The sequence below is a fragment of the Oncorhynchus kisutch genome, linkage group LG6 (genome assembly GCF_002021735.2).
Source record: "Oncorhynchus kisutch isolate 150728-3 linkage group LG6, Okis_V2, whole genome shotgun sequence".
NCBI classification, from domain to species: domain Eukaryota; kingdom Metazoa; phylum Chordata; class Actinopteri; order Salmoniformes; family Salmonidae; genus Oncorhynchus; species Oncorhynchus kisutch.
The window spans coordinates 60,520,359-60,545,510 of record NC_034179.2 but is presented as its reverse complement, the minus strand read 5'-3'; the positions used below and the strand labels follow the sequence as shown (position 1 = coordinate 60,545,510).

At 42.4% G+C, this 25,152-nt stretch overlaps 1 protein-coding gene across 1 annotated transcript in view; it reads left to right on the top strand.

Moving 5' to 3' along the window:
* The window catches only part of LOC116374322 (centrosome-associated protein CEP250-like), an 89,455-nt gene that overhangs the window by 7,179 nt on the left and 57,124 nt on the right, over positions 1-25,152 (top strand). The window contains exons 4-9 of the mRNA XM_031825956.1: positions 9,941-10,082; positions 11,100-11,247; positions 12,896-13,018; positions 13,229-13,282; positions 13,369-13,437; positions 16,259-16,348. Coding sequence (XP_031681816.1) covers positions 9,941-10,082; positions 11,100-11,247; positions 12,896-13,018; positions 13,229-13,282; positions 13,369-13,437; positions 16,259-16,348 — 626 coding nt within the window. The remainder of the gene's footprint in view (positions 1-9,940; positions 10,083-11,099; positions 11,248-12,895; positions 13,019-13,228; positions 13,283-13,368; positions 13,438-16,258; positions 16,349-25,152) is intronic.

Sequence of the window (25,152 nt, the reverse complement as noted above, 5' to 3'; positions counted from 1 at the left end):
AGGGAGTGGGCTCACTCACAATTTTGCCTGAGAACACAGCCATGAGTAAAGAATGGTATCAACACATTCTCCGAGAGCAACTTCTCCCAACCATCCAGGAACAGTTTGGTGACAAACAATGCCTTTTCCAGCATGATGGAGCACCTTGCCATAAGGCAAAAGTGATAACTAAGTGGCTCGGGGAACAAAACATTGATATTTTGGGTCCATGGATAAGAAACTCCTCAGATCTTAATCCCATTGAGAACGTGTGATCAATCATCAAGAGGTTGGTGGACAAACAAAAACCCACAAATTCGGACCAACTCCAAGCATTGATTATGCAAGAATGGGCTGCCATCAGTCAGGATGTGGCCCAGAAGTTAATTGACAGCATGTCAGGGCGGATTGCAGAGGTCTTGAAAAAGAAGGGTCAACACTGCAAATATTGACTCTTTGTATCAAGTTCATGTAATTGTCAATAAAAACCTTTGACACTTATGAAATGCTTGTAATTATAATTCAGTATTCCATAGTAACATCTGACAAAATATCTAAAGACACTGAAGCAGCAAACTTTGTGAAAATTAATATTTGTGTCATTCTCAAAACTTTTGGCCACGACTGTACTCAAAACATTTCAGCTTTTCATTTTTAATTATTTCATACACATTTCTAAATACATAATTCCACTTTGACATTATGGGGTATTGTGTGTAGGCCAGCAATTTTTTTTTTTTATATATATATACTGTGCCATTCTAAAGTTTAGACAAACCTACTCACTCAAGGGTTTTTCTTTATTTGACTATTTTCTACATTGTAGAATGTTTGTGAAGACATCAAAACTATGAAATAACACATGGAATCATGTAGTAACCAAAAAAGGGTTAAAGAGCTTTGTACTCTCTTGGCATTCTCTCAACCAGCTTCATGAGGTAGTCACCTGGAATGCATTTCAATTAACAGGTATAGTGGCTTGCGAAAGTAATCACCCCCCTAAAAAAAATTATATTATGTTGTCTTACAACCTGGATTTTTTTTCTATCATTTGATTTACACAATATGCCTACCACTTTGAAGTTGCAAAATATTTTTTCCTGTGAAACAAACAAAACAAAAAAACTCTAAACTTGAGCGTGCATAACTATTCCCCCCCCCCCCCCCCAAAGTCAATACTTTAGAGCCACCTTTTGCAGCAATTACAGCTGCAAGTCTCTCTAAGTTTGGCACATCTAGCCACTGGGATTTGTGCCTATTATTCAAGGCAAAACTGCTCCAGCTCCTTCAAGTTGGTTCCGCCGATGTACAGCAATCTCTAAGTCATACCACAGATTCTCAATTGGATTGAGGTCTGGGCTTTGACTAGGCCATTCCAAGACATTTAAATGTTTCCCCTCAAACCCCTCAAACCACTCGAGTGTTGCTTTAGCAGTGAACCTCCATCCCAGTCTCAAATCTCTGGAAAACTGAATCAGGTTTCCCTCAAGAATTTCCCTGTATTTAGGACCATCTATCCCTTCAGTTCTGGCCAGTTTCCCAGTCCCTGCCGATGAAAAACATCCCCACAGCACGATGCTGCCACAACCATGCTTCACTGTGGGAAGGGTTTTCTCTGGGGGATGAGTACCTTCTTCCATATGTTTGGGGAGTCTCCCACATGCCTTTTGGCGAACGCCAAATGTGTTTTCTTATTTTTTTCTTTAACTTCTTATGGCTGCAATCCCGTTAACGGGAGCAATATAACAACAGCCAGTCAAAGTGTAGGGTGCCATTCTCAAAACATCAAAAATCTCATAATTAACATTCCTCAAACATACATGTATCTCATACCATTGTAAATATATTATTGTTGTTAATCCCACCAAAGTGTCTGATTTCAAATATGCTTTACAGCAAAAGCACCACAAACGATCATGTTAGGTCACCACATACAGCCACAGAAAAACACAGCCATTTTTTCCCAGCCAAAGAGAGGAGTTTCAAAAAGCAGATAGAGATAAAATTCATCACTAACCTTTGATGATCTTCATCAGATAACACTAATAGGACTTCATGTTACACAATACATGTATGTTTTGTTTGATAAGGTTCATATTTATCAAAATATGAGTTTACATTGGCTCGTTACATTTACTAGTTCCAAAAACATCCAGTGATTTTGCATAGCCACATCATTCAACAGAAATACTCATCATACATGTAGATGATAATACAAGTTATACACATGGAATTATAGATATAGCTCTCCTTAATGCAACCGCTGTGTCTGATTTCGGAATAAGCCAGCCATGCAATAATCTGAGATGGTGCTCAGAAACATTTGTCACAATAGCCGCCATGTTGACGTCAACATAAACAAGAAATTACATGATAAATATTCCCTTACCTTTGATGATCTACATCAGAAAACACTCCAGGAATTCCAGGTCCACAATAAATGTTTGTTTTGTTTGAAAATGTCCGTTATTTATGTCCAAATACCTTCTTTTGTTAGCGCATTTGGTATACATATAAACGCTCATTCTGGTCAGCGTTATATCGGTCAAAAACATCAAAAAGTTATTTACAGGTCGAAGAAACATTTCAAACTATGTACAGAATCAATCATTAGAATGTTTTTAACATATGTCTTCAATAAAGTTCCAACCGGACTATTCCTTCTTGTCTTCATGAGCCATGGAACGCAAGTGACTACTATGAGGAATAAGCATGATCAGAAAATGGCTGACTGCCAGACACCTGACTGATTCTGCTATCATTCACTCCCACAACACCATAGAAGTCTCATTATAATTTCTATTGATGGTTGACATCTAGTGGAACCCCTAGGCAGTGCAACATAATTAACATCTCAAGGGGATTTCATTGGGGACTCTGAATCCAAACAAAGCTCAGATTTCTCACCTCCTGTTTTGATTTCTCCTCAGGATTTTGCTTGCCATATGACTTCTGTTATACTCACAGACATCATTCAAACAGCTTTAGAAACTTTAGAGTGTTTTCTATCCAATACTAATAATAATATACATACAGTGGGGAGAACAAGTATTTGATACACTGCCGATTTTGCAGGTTTTCCTACTTACAAAGCATGTAGAGGTCTGTAATTTTTATCATAGGTACACTTCAACTGTGAGAGGTGAGATCTTGCATGGAGCCCCAGACCGAGGGTGATTGACCGTCATCTTGAACTTCTTCCATTTTCTAATAATTGCGGCAACAGTTGTTGCCTTCTCACATGGCTGCTTGCCTATTGTCCTGTAGCCCATCCCAGCCTTGTGCAGGTTTACAATTGTATCCCTGATGTCCTTACACAGCTCTCTGGTCTTGGACATTGTGGAGAGGTTGTAGTCTGTTTGATTGAGTGTGTGGACAGGTGTCTTTTATACACGTAACACGTTCAAACAGGTGCAGTTAATACAGGTAATGAGTGGAGAACAGGAGGGCTTCTTAAAGAAAAACGAATAGGTCTGTGAGATCCGGAATTCTTACTGGTTGGTAGGTGATCAAATACTTATATCATGCAATAAAATGCAAATGAATTACTTAAAAATCATACAATGTGATTTTCTGGATTTTTGTTTTAGATTCCGTCTCTCACAGTTGAAGTGTACCTATGATACAAATTACAGACCTCTACATACTTTGTAAATAGGACAACCTGCAAAATCGGCAGGGTATCAAATACTTGTTCTTTCCACTGTATATTAGCAACTGAGACTGAGGATTAGGCAGTTTACTTTGGGCAACTTATTTATCCAAGCTACTCAATACTGCCCCCCAGCCATAAGAAGTTAAGCAATGGCCACTCTTCTATAAAGCCCAGCTCTGTGGAGTGTATGGCTTAACTTCTTGGTGACAGGGGGGCAGTATTGAGTAGCTTGGATAAATAAGGTGCCCAGAGTAAACTGCCTGCTACTCTGTCCCAGATGCTACTATATGCATATTATTATTATTATTATTCTGTTTGAATTATGTCTGTGAGTATAACAGAACTCATATGGCAGGCGAAAACCTGACTAAAATCCAACCAGGAAGTGGGTAATCTGAGGTTTGCAGTTTTTCAACTCTTTGCCATTCCAATATACAGTGTAAATGGGGTCATATTGCACTTCAACAATCTTTAGAACGTTGTTTCAGGCTTCTACTGCGAAGTGGGGGCGAATGAAAGCTGATTGAGCCAGGTGTCTGGCAGAGTGCCACACGCTTGTGAGGAGCAGTCACGAGAGAGTTAGCTCTTGTTCCATTGTTTTTCTACAGACATAGGAATTCTCCGGGTGTAACATTATTGAACAATAATGATAAAAACATCCTAAAGATTGATTCTCTACCTAGTTTGACAAGTTTCTACGCGCTGTAATATAAGTTTTTTAACTTTTCGTCCGACGTTCGGCTGGACCTGAACGCGCTTTTGGATGTTTTTTACCAAATGCGCTAACAAAAGAAGCTATTTGGACATAAATGATGGACATTATTGAACAAATCAAACATTTATCGTGGAACTGGGATTCCTTGGAGTGCATTCGGATGAAGATCATCAAAGGTAAGTGAATATTTATAATGCTATTTCTGACTAATGTTGACTCCACAATATGGCGGATATCTTTTGGCTGCTTTATTGTCTGAACACCGTACTCAGATTATTGCAAAGTTTGCTTTTTCCGTAAAGTAAAAAAAAAAATCTGACACAGCGGTTGCATTAAGGAGAAGTATACAGTGCCTTGCGAAAGTATTCGGCCCCCTTGAACTTTGCGACCTTTTGCCACATTTCAGGCTTCAAACATAAAGATATAAAACTGTATTTTTTTGTGAAGAATCAACAACAAGTGGGACACAATCATGAAGTGGAACGACATTTATTGGATATTTCAAACTTTTTTAACAAATCAAAAACTGAAAAATTGGGCGTGCAAAATTATTCAGCCCCCTTAAGTTAATACTTTGTAGCGCCACCTTTTGCTGCGATTACAGCTGTAAGTCGCTTGGGGTATGTCTCTATCAGTTTTGCACATCGAGAGACTGAATTTTTTTCCCATTCCTCCTTGCAAAACAGCTCGAGCTCAGTGAGGTTGGATGGAGAGCATTTGTGAACAGCAGTTTTCAGTTCTTTCCACAGATTCTCGATTGGATTCAGGTCTGGACTTTGACTTGGCCATTCTAACACTGTCACGCCTTGGTCTTAGGTTTTTGTGTTTTCGTTATATATTTTGGTCAGGCCAGGGTGTGACATGGGTTTACGTGTTGTGTTTCGCAATGGGGTTTTATAGGATTGGGATTGCTATGATTAGGGGTGTGTCTAGTTAGGTTTGGGCTGCCTGAGGCGGTTCTCGATCAGTCAGGTGTTTCTTGTTGTCTCTGATTGGGAACCGTATTTAGGTAGCCTGAGTTTCACTTTGTATTTCGTGGGTGATTGTTCCTGTCTCTGTGTAGTTTCACCAGATAGGCTGTAATTAGGTTTCACGGAGTTCCGTTTGTTGTTTTTGTATTTATTAGTTATTTTCATGTATCGCACTTTTCTTCATTAAAGACATGAGTAACCACCACGCTGCATTTCGGTCCGACTCTCTCTCAACAAACGAAGAACGCCGTTACAAACACCTGGATATGTTTATTTTTGAACCATTCCATTGTAGATTTTGCTTTATGTTTTGGATCATTGTCTTGTTGGAAGACAAATCTCCATCCCAGTCTCAGCTCTTTTGAAGACTCCATCAGGTTTTCTTCCAGAATGGTCCTGTATTTGGCTCCATCCATCTTCCCATCAATTTTAACCATCTTCCCTGTCCCTGCTGAAGAAAAGCAGGCCCAAACCATGATGCTGCCACCACCATGTTTGACAGTGGGGATGGTGTGTTCAGGGTGATGAGCTGTGTTGCTTTTACGCCAAACATAACGTTTTGCATTGTTGCCCAAAAAATGTGGTTTCATCTGCCCAGAGCACCTTCTTCCACATGTTTGGTGTGTCTCCCAGGTGGCTTGTGGGAAACTTTAAATGACACTTTTTATGGATATCTTTAAGAAATGGCTTTCTTCTTGCCACTCTTCCATAAAGGCCAGATTTGTGCAATATACGACTGATTGTTGTCCTATGGACAGAGTCTCCCACCTCAGCTGTAGATCTCTGCAGTTCATCCAGAGTGATCATGGGCCTCTTGGCTGCATCTCTGATCAGTCTTCTCCTTGTATGAGCTGAAATTTTAGAGGGACGGCCAGGTCTTGGTAGATTTGCAGTGGTCTGATACTTCTTCCATTTCAATATTATCGCTTGCACAGTGCTCCTTGGGATGTTTAAAGCTTGGGAAATCTTTTTTTATCGTAATCCGGCTTTAAACTTCTTCACAACAGTATCTCGGACCTGCCTGGTGTGTTCCTTGTTCTTCATGATGCTCTCTGCGCTTTTAACGGACCTCTGAGACTATCACAGTGCAGGTGCATTTATACGGAGACTTGATTACACACAGGTGGATTGTATTCATCATCATTAGTCATTTAGGCCAACATTGGATCATTCAGAGATCCTCACTGAACTTCTGGAGAGAGTTTGCTGCACTGAAAGTAAAGGGGCTGAATAATTTTGCACGCCCAATTTTTCAGTTTTTGATTTGTTAAAAAAGTTTGAAATATCCAATAAATGTCATTCCACTTGTTGTTGATTCTTCACAAAAAAATACAGTTTTATATCTTTATGTTTGAAGCCTGAAATGTGGCAAAAGGTCTCAAAGTTCAAGGGGGCCGAATACTTTCGCAAGGCACTGTATCTCTAATTCCATGTATAACACTTGTATTTTCATCAACATTTATAATGACTCTCTGCACAATCTCTGCACAATCACCGCATGTTTTAGAACTACTGAACATAACGCACCAATGTAAAATGAGATTGTTTTATATAAATATGCACTTTATCGAACAAAACATACATCTATTGTGTAACATGAAGTCCTAGTGTCATCTGATGAAGATCTTCAAAGGTTAGTGATTAATTTTATCTCTATTTGTGCTTTTTGTGACTCCTCTCTTTGGCTGGAAAAATGGCTGTGTGTTTCTGTGAGTTGGTGGTGACCTAACAATCGTTTGTGGTGCTTTCGCTGTAAAGCATTTTTGAAATCCGACACTGTGGCTGGATTAACGAGAATTTTATATTTAACATGGTGTACTTGTATGCTTGAGGAATATTAATTATGAGATTTTTGTTGTTTTGAATTTGGTGCCGTGCACTTTCACAGGCTGTTGGCGAGGTGGCATGCTACCGACCCACATATCCCAGAGAGGTTAAAGTGGTCCTATGGACAGATACTTCAATCTCTGCTGTGGAGCTTTGCAGCTCCTTCAGGGTTATCTTTGGTCTCTTTGTTGCATCTCTGATTAGTGCCCTCCTTGCTTGGTCCTTGAGTTTTGCTGGGCGGCCCTCTTTTGGCAGGTTTGTTGTGGTGCCGTATTCTTTCAATTTTCATATAATAACTGATCTAACGGTGGGATCCTTGGGATGTTAAAAGTTTCAGATATTTTTTATAACCAACCCTGATCTGTACTTCTCCACAACTTTGTCCCTGACTAGTTTGGAGAGCTTCTTGGTCTTCATGGTGCCGCTTGCTTGGTGGTGCCTCTTGCTTAGTGGTGTTGCAGACTGGGACCTTTCAGAACAGGTGTATACTGAGATCATGTGACACTTAGATTGCACAGGTGGACTTTATCTAATTATGTGACTTCTGAAGGTAATTGGTGGCACCAGATCTTATTTAGGGGCTTCATAGCAAAGAGGTGAATACATATGCACACACCACTTTTGTTTTTAATTATTATTAGTATTTTTTTAATAAGTAATTATTTTCATTTCACTTCACCAATCTGGACTATTTTGTCTATGTCCATTACATGAAATCCAATTAATGGTTGTAATGCAACAAAATAGGAAAAAATCAAAAGTGGATGAATACTTTTGCAAGGTACTGTATGAGTTGTTAAAAGTTAATTTGTGGAATTTCTTTCCTTCTTAATGCGTTCGAACCAATAAGTTGTGTTGTGACAAGGTAGGGGTGGTATACAGAAGATAGCCCTATTTGGTAAAAGACCAAGTCCATATTATGGCAAGAACAGCTCAAATAAGCAAAGAGAAACGACAGTCTATCATTACTTTAAGACATGAAGGTCAGTCAATACAGAACATTTCAAGAATTGACAGTTTCTTCAAGTGCAGTCACAAAAACCATAAAGGGCTATGATGAAACTGGCTCTCATGATGACCGCCACAGGAAAGGAAGATCTAGAGTTACCTATGCTGCAGAGGATAAGTTCATTAGAGTTAGCTGCACATCAGACTGCAGTCCAAATAAATGCTTCACGGAGTTCAAGTAACAGACACATCTCAAACCTGAACTGTTCAGAGAAGACTGCATGAATCACGCCTTCATGGTCGAATTGCTGCCAAGAAACCACTACTAAAGGACATCAATAAGAAGAAGAGACTAGCTTGGTTCAAGAAACATGAGCAATGGACAGTAGACCGGATGTGTAAGGGCTATTTGACCAAGAAGGAGAGTGACGGAGTGCTTCATTTGATGACCTGGCCTACACAATCACCCGACCTCAACCCAATTGTGATTGTTTGGATATGAGTTGTACCGCAGAGTGAAGGAAAAGCAGCCAACAAGTGCTCAGCATACGTGGGAACTCCTTCAAGATGGTTGGAAAAGCATTCCAAGTGAACCTGGTTGAGAGAATGCTGAGAGAGTGTGCAAAGCTGTCATCAAGGCAAAGGGTGGCTACTTTGAAGAATCTCAAATATATTTTATAACACTTTCTTGGTTACTACATGATTCCATGTGTGTTAAATCTTAGTTTAATATCTTCACTATTATTCTACAATGTAGATTTTTTTTTTTAAATAAAGAAAAACCCATGCGTCCAAACTTTTGACTGGTACTGTCATTTTATTATTGTTTTTCACATTTGTTTTTTTTATATATTTAAAAAAAAAATATGTACTTGCTTTTTCTCACCAATTTCATGATATCAGATTGGTAATTACGATCTTGTCTCATCGCTGCAACTCCACAATGGTCTTGGGAGAGGCAAAGGTCAAGAGCCATGCATCCCCCGAAACATGACCCGCCAAGCCGCACTGCTTCTTGACACACTGCTTGTTTAACCCGAAAGCCAGCTGCACCTGTAACGGTTTTCTCCTGGGGAAAGAGAGGCGGACCAAAATGCAGCGCTGTTAGTTTTGTGCATCTTTAATAAAGATAAAAGTACAACAATCTACAAAACAAGAACTGTGAAAAGCCAAAACAGTCCTATCTGGTGCCACAAAGACAGGAACAATCACCCACAAAACCCAACACAAAACAGGCTACCTAAATATGGTTCCCAATCAGAGACAATGACTAACACCTGCCTCTGATTGAGAACCATATCAGTCCAAACATAGAAATAGACAAACCAGACACACAACATAGAATGCCCACCCAGCTCACGTCCTGACCAACACTAAAACAAGGAAAACACACACACGAATGATGGTCAGAACGTGACAGCACCAATGTGTCGGAGGAAACACAGTCCAACTGACAACCGAAGTTAGCTTGCAGGCGCACTGCCCGCCACAAGGAGCAATGACAAAAAATATGAATTTAACCTATATTAGATTAAGGCTGTAACACAACAAAATGTGGAAAAAGTCAAGGGATATGAATACTTTCTGAAGGCACTGGAGTTGCCACAAAGCCCCAGCTCGGGACAGATGATTCCTGACTGAGTGAAACCAGCGTTTATACACTCACACACACACACAGACACACCACACAGACACACATATACACACACACGTTCCTGTTGGTGGCCCACTTTATGCACAAATTTACCTACAATTTACTGGTTATTCCCATTGACTTATCTGTATTGCAGATTAACCCTTCCCTTCCTCTTCCCCCGTTCCCTCTCCTTGGAACTCCCTCCCCAGATGCCCAACAATTCCTTCTACATTCCGGACCCAAGTCTCGGGCAGAGAGTGGTTGCTCCTCCCTAGAGAAGAACACACCAGCTACAGACTCCTGGCAGCCATCTTTGTCTCTGTCCAGTGTTTCTCCCAGGGACCCCCTGAGGTTTGTCTTCCTCCCCATCAACGGTCCCTTGGCATCTCCCGTCTCTTCCTCCTCTTCTGGTTGCTCTTCCTCCTCCTCCCCTTGTCCTCAGGTCCTGATTGGCAGGTCCCCAATGGGCTCAAGATGCTCTGCCACCAGCACGTCCTTCGGCTGGCTACGGGGTGAGTCTACCAGGGGCATGGTGAAGGTGGACAAGGGCCGGGCTGAGGACCAGGGTGACGACCCCCGGGGTCCCAGTGTGGGGAGACCAAAGTATGTGTGGTTGGCTGATGTGCACAGGACCAGACGGCTGGATGACAGGGAGACGATGGGGACCTTCGGGGCCCAGGCAGGGAGTCTGGTGCAGGGTAGAGCAGACAGCCCTAGCAGGGACCAGCTCAACAGGCTATTTGTCTTGGAACGCAGGTCAGACTTCTTAGTCACAGCGGTGTTTGAGAGCATAAATTCTTCTCAAGTCGCTGATCACCGACAGAGCAGACTGACTGAGCAGAATTGATGCTCTCATGTCTCTTTTTGGTGTTGGTGGTGTTCACCATCTCAAAACTTGTATCTTCTGTTTTTATGTTCATACGTTCTAAACACAAATCATACTCCTTTGTTGTTTTCCCTGTCTTAGGTCTCTGGAGCCCCACCAACCATGTCACTCAGCCCTGCTGGGACTGCCCGTTCCTTTCCAAACCATTCGCCAACCACAACATGGGGCTCCAGCCATCACCCCTACATTACCAAATCCATTGCTATCATCACAAGTTGTCTCTACCTATTATTTTGCCTCTGCATTCCTTATTATTACCATGCTGAAATTACATTACTAAACATGTAAACTGTACTTTTTTTTTGTTAACTGTTTGTGTACTTTTGCGTTATGTAAGTCGTTTAAGTTCAGCATTGATATGTGTTGTTCTCTTTGTGTATTTTAAGGGAATGTGTTTGGGTACTTTTGCATTTTGTAAGTCAATTGAGTTAAGCATTGATATGTGTACTCTGTGTGTGTTTGTTTGTTTGTTTTGGGATCAGGAGGTCGCAAGTCATAGACCAGTTAGAGGGTGATCACGTTGACAACATGGACACCAGCTCTTTTTCTGAGCCAACCTCCTCTTCCTCATCATTCTCCAACACCACAAGCCAGACCCGACACAGTAGAATGCAGATAAGCAAAAAACAGGTACAATGACCATTTTTGGAAAACGGATTATAGCGCAATAAACTACCAGTATATTGATCACATTCATTTAGCTTTGGACTACCAAGTACCTGAATTGTGAGATATGTGGAGATAGAAACTGCTGTTGAAACTGAAGAGACATTAAGTAGTGTCCAATCAAACTGCATATTTTGGCCAATGGGTAAAATAATGTTAATTGTGTAGATTATCCTCTAAGAAAACCAATGTTCCAAACCTCTTGTCTCTATCATAATCCGTTCAAAACTTATTTTACTTTTTACACTTGTAGGATGATCAAAATTAGGGTGAATAAATCAATGGCCAGAAAAGGCCAGGAAAAAAAGTTGTAAAAAAATGGAAATTAGTTAAGCAGTATGTTCCACCTTCTCCACTGTGGTCCTGTCAATGGGGATAGGGGCGTGCTACCTCAGATTTTTCCTGAAGTCCACGATCAGCTCCTTCGTTTTGTTGACGTTGAGGGACAGGTTATTTTCCTGGCACCACTCCGCCAGGGCCCTCACCTCCTCCATGTAGGCTGTCTCGTCATTGTTGGTAATCAGGCCTAGTATGGTTGTGTCGTCTGCAAACTTGATGATTGAGTTGGAGGCGTGTGTGGCCACGCAGTCATGGGTGAACAGGGAATACAGGAGGGGGCTGAGTACGCACCCTTGTGGGGCCCCTGTGTTCAGGATCAGTAAAGTGGAGGTGTTGTTTCCTACCTTCACCACATGGGGGCGGCCTGTCAGGAAGTCCAGGACCCAGTTGCACATAGTGGAGTTCAGATCAGGGCTGCGAGCTTGATGATGAACTTGGAGGGTACCATGGTGTTGAAGGCTGAGCTGTAGTCAGTGAACAGCATTCTTACATAGATATTCCTTAACTACCCTCTCAAAGCACTTCATGACGACAGAAGTGAGTGCTACAAGCGATAGTCATTTAGTTCAGTTACCTTTGCTTTCTTGAGTACAGGAACAATGGTGGACACCTTGAAGCAAGTGGAGACAGCAGATTGGGATAGGGAGAGATTGAATGTCCGTAAACACTCCAGACAGCTGGTCTGCGCATGCTCGGAAGACACATCTAGGGATGCTGTCTGGGCTAGCAGCCTTACGAGGTTAAACACGCTTAAATGTCTTACTCATGTCGGCCAGAGAAGGAGATCCCATAGTCCTTGGGAGAGGGCCTCATCGATGGCACTGTGTTGTCCTCAAAGGCTACCCGAAACATATCTCAGTCCGCGTGATCAAAACAATCTTGAAGCATTGGTCAGACCAGCGTTGAATAGACCTTAGCACGGGTACTTCCTGTATAAGTTTCTGTCTATAGGAATGGAGGAGCAAAATAAAGTTGTGATCTGATTTGCCGAAGGGAGGGTGGGGTAGGGCCTTGTAGGCATCCTGGAAGAGAGACTTGGTGGAGTGTTTTCCCAGCACGAGTACTGTAGTCAATGTGTTGGTAGAACTTCGGTAGCGTGTTGGTAGAACTTTGTTACCGTCAAAGTTGCTTAGGAGCTAGAAGCAGAGCTGCCTGTCTACATTAAGCAACTCCTGATTACACAATGGAAGTTTGGTTGAAATGTTTTAATTTTGGGGGATAAAAGTAGACATGTGCTCAACTGTAGTTCTCTCCTCTCTGCCTGTGGTTGGAGGAGGCCCTGGAATATGCTCTGAAGCGTTCTGCCCCGGATGTCTCCAGACCAACCATGCCCTGCTACCGCCGCTCCAAGTCCTTGGACCGGAGGGCAGCAGAAGCTACGGCCACCACAGCAACGGTAAATCTGTCCAGATGGGACCTCTACATTCTTAAACTAGATCTGGGTGTGTCCAATACATAATGTGCCGGTTTCCCTGACAAAGAGATTATCAATTGAGCATGCCTTTTAGTCTAGGACTAAATATAGGGTAAGCTTCATTTAGCTAAACTGATTTACATTATTATAAACATTTTTAAATAAAAATGATAAAGGTTTTCCCCTTCTCAGCCTGACCTCAACTTCAAAAAGGGCTGGATGACCAGACTGACTGACAAAGGGCAGGTTAGTGTTTATAAACGTTGTATCTGTATGTGTTTGTGCATGTGAATTGCAATTCCTTAATTCGTGATTCGTTATCTATCTTGCAGTGGAAAAAGCACTGGTTCGTCCTGACTGACCAAACCCTGAGGTTCTACAGAGATATTGTTGCTGAGGAGGTATGGATGGACAGTTATCTTTATTTTAATGGAGTGCCTACGGATATGACATTTTTGGGATCTTTAGTCCTCTGAATAAAATATCTGGAGCTTCCTGAAGCTTCTGCCAACACTTGTGTGGATCACGTTCTGCGCATAAGTATACGCGTAGAGAACAGGCTACTCAGGCAAAGTTAGATCAACGTTAGACAAAGCTGAAAAAAAAAAAAACACTGATCAAATTATATTAATTTGGGGACAGGTCAAAAAGCATTAAACATTTATGGCAATTTAGCTAGCTAGCTTGCAGTTGCTAGCTAATTTGTACTATTTAGCTAGCTTGCTGTTGCTAGCTAATTTGTCCTGGGATTTAAATGTTGAGTTGTTATTTTACTTGAAATGCACAAGGTCCTCTACTCCGCCAATTAATCCACACATAAAACGGTTAACCAAACCATTTCTAGTCCTCTCTCCTCCTTCCAGGCTTTTTTCTTCTTTGGACTTTATATGGCGATTGGCATCTAAACTTTCATAATAAGGTGTATTACCATGACCGACCAACCTTAGTTCATCTTTCAATCACCCACGTGGGTATAACCAATGAGGAGATGGCACCAGGGTATCTGCTTCTGTAAAGCAATGAGGAGATGGGAGAGGCAGGACCGCGTTCAGCGTCATAAATAGAACTGACTTCTATTTTAACGCTTGGCAACGCAGACACTCACTGTAGTGGAGCGAGTCGAGAATTTCGAGTTCCTTGGTGTCCACATCACCAACAAACTGTCATGGTCCAAACACACCAAGACAATTGTGAAGAGGGCACGACAACACCTTTTCCCCCTCAGGAGACTGAAAATATTTGGCATGGGTCCCATGCCAAAAAGTTCTACAGCAGCACCATCGAGAGTCTAACTCGACTAACAAACTATAGCTCACCACATGAGCATCAAACCAAAGACTGGCTGTTTAAATGAATTAGGCCTTCTCGAGTTAGCCTAAGTTATGTATGTTACTTGAATATGGCTTGAATATGACCTCCCTGAGGTCAATAACTCTGATAAAACTTCATCATTGGCAACGAAACATATTGTTTTTATTCAAATCAATTACAGCAGTAGCAAGCTAATAAAATGTAACTCTGGTCCTCCTCCGCATCTTTGTGCTCTCCCTTTCAAACTGAACAGGAAATCAGTAGCCTGCATGTACAGATAGGCCTAATGAATATTTGGGACAAATCAAAAATTATTTTTGGAAGAAGCCTTATACTCGCCTCCTGAAGTGTCCCCATTGTTTAGACGGCACACAAAGGTTTACATCTGCAAGAGCAGGGCAGACCAGGGCTCATGATTGGGATACCATTGCAGCTGTAGTGTAGCCTAGTTTTACACCATCCCACCAGCACAAAATAATTGTGAAGGAAGTATATTTTCTTAGACCTGTAACTGCCCTGTGCACTCCAAGCTCATTAATAAGCTAAAGACCCTGGGTTTAAACACTTCCCTCTGCAACTGGATCCTAGACTTCCTGATGGGCCACCCCCAGGTGGTGAGGTTAGGCAAAAACACATCCTCCACACTGACCTTCAACACGGGAGCCTCTCAGGGATGTGTGCTTAGTCCCCTCCTGTACTCCCTGTTCACCCACGACTGCGTGGCCACGCATAACTCCAACACCATCATTACGTTTGCCGACGACACAACGGTGGTTGGCCTGATTTTCCGACGACGATGAGACAGCCTACAGGGAGGAGGTCAGAGACCTGGCAGTGTGATGCCGGGACAACAACCTCTCCCTCAATGTCAGCAAGACAAAGGAGCTGATCATGGAGTACAGGAAACGGAGGACTGAGCACACCCCCATTTGCATCCAAATTGCTGTAGTGGGCGAGTCAAGAGCTTCATGTTCCTCTGTGTCCACATCACTAAGGACCTATCATGGTCCAAACACACCAACACAGTCGTGAAGAGGGCATATCTCCCCTCAGGAAGCTGAGATTATTTGGCATTGGCCCTCAGATCCTCAAAAAGGTCTACAGCTGCACCATTGAGAGCATCTTTACTTGCTGCATCACTGCTTGGTATGGTAGCTGCTTGGCATCCCATTGCAAGATCCTACAGAGGGATCAACACCTGTTGTATTCAGAGCATATGACAAATACCATTCTATTTCCTTTCTCAGAGCATTCACTTCGTATACAGTAGCCTTGGCCTATAGCCTACAGTATAGGCTATGGATCATTTGATTGAGACCACACTAAATATTGGCACACTTACTATTGCATGCCCAGCAAAGAATCAGGGATGAGGGGCAGCATCGAGCACACATCAATAAGCAACTAATTCTTAAACATTAAGCAATATTGACATTTAATCTATTATAAAATACATGACCGTCCCTGGTGTCACTATCGTTTAAAGATGGATTGGACCAAGGTGCAGGGTGGTAGGCACCGAAAAAACGACAAAATACAAAAATTAACGTAAAGCTACATGCAGTGCAGAAAGCAACTACACACAAACGAGTTCCCACACTCTAAGGTGGGACAAAAGGCTGCCTAAGTATGATCCCCAATCAGAGACAACTGATTGGGAACCATCCTAGGCCAACAAAGAAATAGAAACATCTTCTAGTCTGCAGTCTAACGATCCTGAAAACGTCAGATCCACTGCCACAGCCTTATTTTAAATGTTGTTTGAGAATACACTACACTTGTATTATTTTATGTGTGAGAGAGAAAGAGAATGAGCAAGAGTGTGTGTGTGTGTGTGTGTGTGTGTGTGTGTGTGTGCATCACAGCATCCTCTTAACTTCAACGGTCTTTCTCTATCATATTTAATTTCAGGCTGCTGATTTGGATGGCGAGATGAACCTTTCTACTTGTTATGACATCACAGACTACCCAGTTCAGAGGAACTACGGCTTCCAGATACACGTGAGTTGACATTTGTGACCGATCGCTTTGATTCAGTTTTATGTAGCAAATTTTGAAATTGTGTTTTTTTTACATTGGATAACAGTAGAGACAGAGCTACAAAATGGTATATCCAGACCATTTTCCTTGTATGACTGGTAGAGGAGAGCCAGGCTTGTCCTGCTGATGCTTAAAGATAAATTCCAGACACAAATACTATTATACAAACAGTAATCACTGTCAGACTTGATGGGTCATGTAATCATCTGGTGAAGTGGAGTCTTTTGTTTAGCTAGCTAGCTAAACAATGAGCCATAATCCCAATCCATAGAGTACTAGCAATACAAACTAATTGTCATAGCTAGCTAAAGTTAACCAAATAGGTTCAATGTTAGTTAGGTAGCTAGCTAACATTAGGCTATAACTAGCAATTCAAATGGATTGTTGAGATAATATTTTCTACACAGATCATACACGTAATGTTAGCTACCGAGCCAGTCATCTAACCTCAGCTAGAAAGCTAACAGTACGCTTTATCTTGGGGTCTTTTGTTTAGACATGTAGCTATTTTTTAAATATTTTTTTATTTCACCTTTATTTAACCAGGTAGGCTAGTTGAGAACAAGTTCTCATTTGCAACTGCGACCTGGCCAAGATAAAGCATAGCAGTGTGAACAGACAACACAGAGTTACACATGGAGTAAACAATTATCAAGTCAATAACACAGTAGAAAAAAAGAGTCTATATACATTGTGTGCAAAAGGCATGAGGAGGTAGGCGAATAATTACAATTTTGCAGATTAACACTGGAGTGATAAATGATCAGATGGTCATGTACAGGTAGAGATATTGGTGTGCAAAAGAGCAGAAAAGTAAATAAATATAAACAGTATGGGGATGAGGTAGGTAAAATTGGGTGGGCTATTTACCGATAGACTATATACAGCTGCAGCAATCGGTTAGCTGCTCAGATAGCAGATGTTTGAAGTTGGTGAGGGAGATAAAAGTCTCCAACTTCAGCGATTTTTGCAATTCGTTCCAGTCACAGGCAGCAGAGAACTGAAACGAAAGGCGGCCAAATGAGGTGTTGGCTTTAGGGATGATCAGTGAGATACACCTGCTGGAGCGCGTGCTACGGGTGGGTGTTGCCATCGTGACCAGTGAACTGAGATAAGGCGGAGCTTTACCTAGCATGGACTTGTAGATGACCTGGAGCCAGTGGGTCTGGCGACGAATATGTAGCGAGGGCCAGCCGACTAGAGCATACAGGTCGCAGTGGTGGGTGGTATAAGGTGCTTTAGTAACAAAACGGATGGCACTGTGATAAACTGCATCCAGTTTGCTGAGTAGAGTATTGGAAGCTATTTTGTAGATGACATCGCCGAAGTCGAGGATCGGTAGGATAGTCAGTTTTACTAGGGTAAATTTGGCGGCGTGAGTGAAGGAGGCTTTGTTGCGGAATAGAAAGCCGACTCTAGATTTGATTTTAGATTGGAGATGTTTTAAAAGTTTTTTTAACTCTGTTTATTAAGTTTTACACACACACACAGACAAGACAAAGCAATATAAATAATATACTAAACTAGAAAAAAAATACAAATAAAAATACAAATAAAAAAATTGCTTTAAAGATACCATACTGTAGACAAGTTAAACACACCAGGCAGAAGGTTAAAGGGCAATCTATAGTACAGGGACAGAGAAAACACCTCACCATTGTTCCTGTTAACAGTCAAGGGATAAGGGTGGAGAAATGCAACCACTCACAGAGAGTCATGGCCACAGACCGACCATCCACTGGACAGAAAAAAAGTTTACAATGCTTTAAAATAAAAAAATCAAATGATTATTTATGTAGGCGTGAACAAAATGTTAAAATAACTGGGAAAAACAAGCTCACACTTCAGTCTCTGCCTGGGCAAGATGAACAAGGCATCTGCGGATCACAATCAATAAGCACATGAACCTTAATGCTACCCCAGCAAAAACACAGAGAGAAGCTCCTCCAACCCTTAAGTCACAGACTTATTTTAGTATTAATTGGAATGCCATCAGAGGATGGACTGTTTAAAGTAAGACCGGAATGGAGCCCAAGCCTCATCAAACAGTTTGGGGTTCCCATGTGAATTGAATTGAATTTTTTCTAGTTTCAGAGAGCACAACACATCCCTCACCCAATATTTATAAGATGGGGGAGATGCCATCTTCCAGTTCTGTAGTATTAGCCGTCTAGCTAAAAGAGTTGTATAAGCAACAGTGTCCGACTGGATTCTTGATAGGGGGGTACCCATGGGCACTACTCCAAAAAGGGCTGTAAGGGGAGATGGATCTATAACAGTGTCATATATATCAGAGAAACATTTAAATATTAATTCCCAGAAACCTGACAGTTTATGACAGCCCCAAAACATATGCAACAGTGTGGCTGGTTCCACTTTACATCTGACACAGGTAGGATGAAAATCAGAGAATATTCTTCCAAGTTTGGCCCCCGACCAGTGGATACGGTGAACCACCTTGAATTGAATGAGGCTGTGTCTAGTGCTAAAAGAGGACGAGTGCACCCTGTGCAGCACAGATTCCCAGGCGTCTTCCCCAAGTTCCTCCCCCAAATCCTTTTCCCATCGAGTCTTTAAAGGCACCAAAGAAGGGTTCTGTAAGTCATGAATGATTGCATATACATCTGAAATTGCGCACCTAGGAAGCTTGTTCAGCTCCAAGATGCCCTCTATAGCTGTATTCGCAGGCCCTATTGGGAAATCCAGGTGTGTTAGCCCTGACAAAGTTTCTAGTCTGGAGATAGCGGAAAAAGTGGGATTGGGGGAGATTGAACTTTTCCTGCAGCTGAGAAAAAGAGGCAAATGTATCATCAAAGAATAATTGGGCTAGCGAGGAGAGGCCTAGTGAATGCCAAATGCCAAAAGCCCCATCATTCAAAGATGGAGGAAATAAAATGTTCTGATTGATTGGGCCTGATAGAGAAAAGCCTCGGAGGCTAAAGGCTAAACGGAACTGATTCCAAATTTTAAAAGACTGCTTTACAATTGGGTTGACACACCTTTTGCCTAGGGACACTGGGAGAGACGAGCACAGCACAGAGGAAAGTGCTGCAGGTTTACACAATTCAGACTCCATCTGGACCCAGAGTGGTCTAGGGCCAGTAGGATCAGTCTGCAGCAAGTACAGAACGGCTCTGAAATTTGCAGCCCAGTAGTATGTCTGAAAATGGTAGAGCTAAACCCCTCAATGACCTAGGCTTCTGTAAATGTTTTCTACCAATCCGTGGTACCTTGCCATCCCAAATAAAATGCATGAATGTTTGATCCAGTGAAATAAAAAAAGATTTTGGAATAAAAATGGGTAAACATTGAAATAAATATAAAAATTTGGGCAACACACTCATTTTAATGACATTAATCCTTCCGATAAGAGAAATGGGTAGCGAATTCCAAAAAGTAAAAGATTGTTTCAATCTGTCTGCTAGAGCAACAAAGTTTTCCTGAAACAAATTTGAATATTTCCTTGTCACTTTTACTCCCAAGTAAGGGAATTGATCCCGGACAATCCTAAACTGAGAACTTGTAAAAGAGCACTTTAAAGAACAGATAGGGCACGTGGCAATGAGGTATCGGGGTTGGAGATAAACAAAAGGAGGTCGTCAGCATATAGCGAGACTTTCTGCTCCCAGCCTGCCCTGATTATGCCTTGAATGGCATCATTAGAGCGTAGTGCAATGGCGAGAGGCTCGATTGCCAAAGCAAACAACAAGGGGGAGAGTGGGCAACACTGTCTGGATCCGCGGTGCAAGGGAAAATAGTCAGAGGACAAGTTATTAGTCCGTACCGAAGCCATGGGGGAAAAATAAAGAATCTTTATCAACGCAATGAATTTGGGGCCAAAGCCAAATCTATAAAGGGCAGCTGTTAGGTAATCCCACTCAACGCGGTCAAACGCTTTTTCGGCATCAAGTGAGACCACCACCTCCGGGTCCTCCGACGCTGGGGAGTACAGTATATTCATAAGGCGCCTAATATTGAAAAATAAATGCCTATTTCTCTCTCACAAAGCCAGTCTGGTCAGAGTGTATTACTTGGTGCAGCAATCCTTCCATACGGATGGCTAAAAGCTTAGCTAGGATTTTGTAATCACAGTTTAAAAGCGAGATTGGGCGATAGGATCCACATTCCAGGGGGTCTTTGTTTTTCTTTAGTAGTAATGAAATTGAAGCCTGATAAAGACTAGGCGGTAGCTTTGAAGTATGGAGGCACTCTGCAAATAGTCGAGACAAGAATGGGCAAAGCAGACCAGAAAACGTCCTGTAAAATTAGGTTGGAAAACCGTCCGGACCCGGTGATTTACCACTTTTCATTGCGGACACTGCTGTTGCAATCTCCTCAAGCGTAAATTCTTCTTCTAGACAGTCATGGGAGTCTGTATCAATTGAAGGCATATTCAAGCCATTAAAGAAGGAGTCAATCAGCAAGGGGTCTTGAGGGGATTCAGAGGTGTATAGCGCAGAGTAAAATAGTTTAAATTGATCATTGATCTCTTTATGTATAACTGTGGTGACACCAGACGGGGTCCTTATTTGTGGGATTAAACGTGAGGCCTCAGATTTACGGATCTGATGCGCAAGGAGTTTACTGGCCTTGTCGCCTTGTTCATAGACTTTGTATCGAGCTCGCAAGAGTAACTGTTCAGCTTGCCTGGTAGAAAGCTCATCAAATTCAGATTGGAGTAGTTGGCGCTCTTTATGCAGATCAGAGGAAGAATCCGTAGCATACTTCTCATCCAATGTGGCTATGGACTCGCTCAGGTCCCGAAGTCGCTGGGAGCAAACTCTGTTTTGGTTGGCTGTATAAGAAATAATTTGGCCACGTAGGTATGCTTTGAGAGACTCCCATATGGTAGAGCAGGACATACCTGGTGTTGAATTAGTTTCTAGGAATAAGGTGATTTCAGAAGAAATGAAATTGACAAACTCCTTATCTGAGAGTAAAATGGGGTTGAGACGCCATTGATAACACATAGGAGGTCGATGGGGAAACTCTAGTTCAAGCACTAATGGTGAATGGTCAGAGATAACAATACTCTCGTAAGTACACTGCCGAAGGTTAGGCAGAAGTTTTTTATCCAAAAATAAGTAATCAATCCGGGAGTATGTTTGATGAACATGAGAATAAAAGGAATACTGTCTATCTGTAGGATGTAGGAAACGCCAGGCCTCAAACAGCATATTTCTGAAGAAAGGATTGAATAAGTAGGGCACATTTAGATGGGCCTGTATTTGTTTGTGAGGACTTGTCAAGAACTGGGGACATTTTACAGTTGAAATCCCCCCCTAAAATCAACAAATGAGAATCTAAATTGGGAATAGCAGACAGAAAGGAAGAAATGAAACTTGTGTCATCCCAATTGGGAGCATAAACACTAGCCAAAACAAGAGGGGTAGAAAACAGTTCACCGGTTACTATGACGTATCGTCCCTTAGGATCAGCAATAACCTCAGAAGCTACAAAGGGAGTAGCTTTATCAAGCAGAATAGCAGCACCTCTTGATTTACTATGAAAGTTCGAGTGGAACACTTGACCAACCCAGTCCTTACACATCCTAAAATGCTCACCAGTCCTCAAGTGAGTCTCTTGTAGAAATGCAATATTTGCATTCAAACCCTTTAAGTGTGTCAACACCCTCTTACGCTTCACCGGGTTGTTAACCCCTTTGGTAATCCAAGAAATGTACTTGATCGTATTATTTCGGCCCCTCTGGACATTCCCGTTATTCAACCCTGTCATTAGAGCATAGAATGGAAAAGCAATGAGCGCCCAAAACCCCCAGAATAACTTGTCTCAGAGTACTAATGTACGGTGGTGGTAAATGTTTGGAAAAAGTACAGAAAAATAAACAGAAAAAAAACTAAAAAGACAGAATGACAACATTAGAACTGAACAATTCAACCTGCCCCCCCACCCCTCCCCCCATCCCAGACAATACCTCCCCAAACGAGGTACAAGCCTAAATAGAACATGTTCTTTTCGCACAGTATGTCTGTGAGAGTGCGGTCTTAAACCTAAACCCACAGTCCCGCTCTTTAAAGTCGCATTTTGTTAGTGGATCAAGCAGCAAAAAGAAAGTATTTTTTTGTATGTATTTTTTCAAATAAAAAAAGGCGAATCCCTTGTGCAAATGGAATGACAAAAGCACCACTTGTAGATGTATATAATTGTATTCCCTCAGCCAAAAATCTAATTTGAAGTAAGGAAATCGTAGTAAGACAATCAAAAATAATAGTAATTATAATAGTAGTCTAGTTGAAGCTGAGACAGCTTACAACCAGTACCAAAAAACTACGTGTGCGCAACGTTGAACGTTTGCTGGGCATAAATTACGCTCAAAACTTTTAAAATTAAAGTGAGGTCCCAAAAACCGTGTAGCCTCGGGAGACATTTACTGTTTACTGGGTCAATGCAAACGGATGCAGTAAACAAATAACCAAAAATATTTTGAGTCACTGAGACAATGTGTAAACAAACTAAATAGGTGAGCGAGATAATCACGCACACTAGATGATCAAAACATTAGATCACATCAAATAAGCCTGAATAGTTTCACCAACTATACAAGACTAGCCTGATATATCTAAACATAATTGTACCACAAGTGGGTTACTTACTATCCACAGTTCGCAAGCAACAGTTGCTGAACTGTGAGCATATTCAAGACTTCTTGATGTGACGTTGAATGTGAGCCATAGCCTCATCCGGAGATTCAAATGTGTAGTCTTTACCCTCATGAGATATCCATAAACGGGCCGGGAATCGCAGTCCATACTTCACACTTGGATGGTCCCGAAGTACTCGTTTGGCCTGTCCGAAAGCTGCGCGCTGCCTGGAAACAGTGCGGGAGTAGTCCTGGTAGATGGAAAAGCTCTGTCCTTGAAAGCTCAGAGTGGTATTGCGGGCTCGTAGGAGGATCTCCATCTTCTCATGAAAAAAGTGCACTCGAAGAATTATGTCACGGGGCCTTGGGCTCAGCGACCGGTGGGCTCGATCAATCATGGGCTTTTCATCTAAGGCAAGAACATCCTTCAGCAGCCCTGAAACGAAATCCGTGGCGCGATGCATTTCCGCGGACTCTGGGACCGATACAAGTCTCAGATTATTGCGGCGAGAGAATCCCTCTAAATTTACACAGCTCTCCTTCACCTTTTTCAAATCCGCAGCTATGCGTTTAACTTCAGCCTCCGGGGATGTAGTTAAATCGGAGACATTAGTAGCGGAGGTCTCCAGTGCTGCAATCGTTGTAGTGTGTGACGCAGTTGTTGTTTTGAGTAATGTGATTGCTGGCACAGTCTCGTTCCGCAGGATGGTTAAATCTGCTTTTAAAGTATCAGAAACCTCCTGTATTCTGGCCTCAATCGTAGCAACCACCTGTGTTTTCATTTCAACTATCTCAGAGCGTAGTAGTTTGATGGCCTCGAGAATGTTCATTTCAGCGCCGCCAGGCCAAGCCGCGCCCCCGGGTAAAGTGTGCGTCCCCGGGCCCTCAGACTCAGGAGAGGGGTCTTGTAGGCCGGGTTTTCTCAAAGTCATGCTTTTGGCCTTATGTTTGGTCGACATGCTGACATTCGGAAGCAAAGTAGTCTTGGTTTTTACGGAAAGGGATCACCAAATTAATATTTGAAAATAAATACGGTTCTGCTGCAGAATTCACATAAACTTTAAGAATACCACGGGAGCAAACGGAAAACACGTCAGTCGCACATGGCGTCCCCTACCATCCCCCCCAGATTGGAGATGTTTGATATGAGTCTGGAAGGAGAGTTTACAGTCTAGCCAGACACCTAGGTACTTATAGATGTCCACATATTCTAGGTCGGAACCATCCAGGGTGGTGATGCTAGTCGGGCGTGCGGGTGCAGGCAGCGAACGGTTGAAAAGCATGCATTTGGTTTTACTAGCGTTTAAGAGCAGTTGGAGGCCACGGAAGGAGTGTTGTATGGCATTGAAGCTCGTTTGGAGGTTAGATAGCACAGTGTCCAAGGACGGGCCGGAAGTATACAGAATGGTGTCGTCTGCGTAGAGGTGGATCAGGGAATCGCCCGCAGCAAGAGCAACATCATTGATATATACAGAGAAAAGAGTCGGCCCGAGAATTGAACCCTGTGGCACCCCCATAGAGACTGCCAGAGGACCGGACAGCATGCCCTCCGATTTGAAACACTGAACTCTGTCTGCAAAGTAGTTGGTGAACCAGGCAAGGCAGTCATTAGAAAAACTGAGGCTACTGAGTCTGCCGATAAGAATATGGTGATTGACAGAGTCGAAAGCCTTGGCCAGGTCGATGAAGACGGCTGCACAGTACTGTCTTTTATCGATGGCGGTTATGATATCGTTTAGTACCTTGAGCATGGTTGAGGTGCACCCGTGGCTCGGAAACCAGATTGCACAGCGGAGAAGGTACGGTGGGATTCGAGATGGTCAGTGACCTGTTTGTTGACTTGGCTTTCGAAGACCTTAGATAGGCAGGGCAGGATGGATATACTGTAGGTCTGTAACAGTTTGGGTCCAGGGTGTCTCCCCCTTTGAAGAGGGGGATGACTGCGGCAGCTTTCCAATCCTTGGGGATCTCAGACGATATGAAAGAGAGGTTGAACAGGCTGGTAATAGGGGTTGCGACAATGGCGACGAATAGTTTCAGAAATAGAGGGCCCAGATTGTCAAGCCCAGCTGATTTGTATAGGTCCAGGTTTTGCAGCTCTTTCAGAACATCTGCTATCTGGATTTGGGTAAAGGAGAATCTGGAGAGGCTTGGGCGAGTAGCT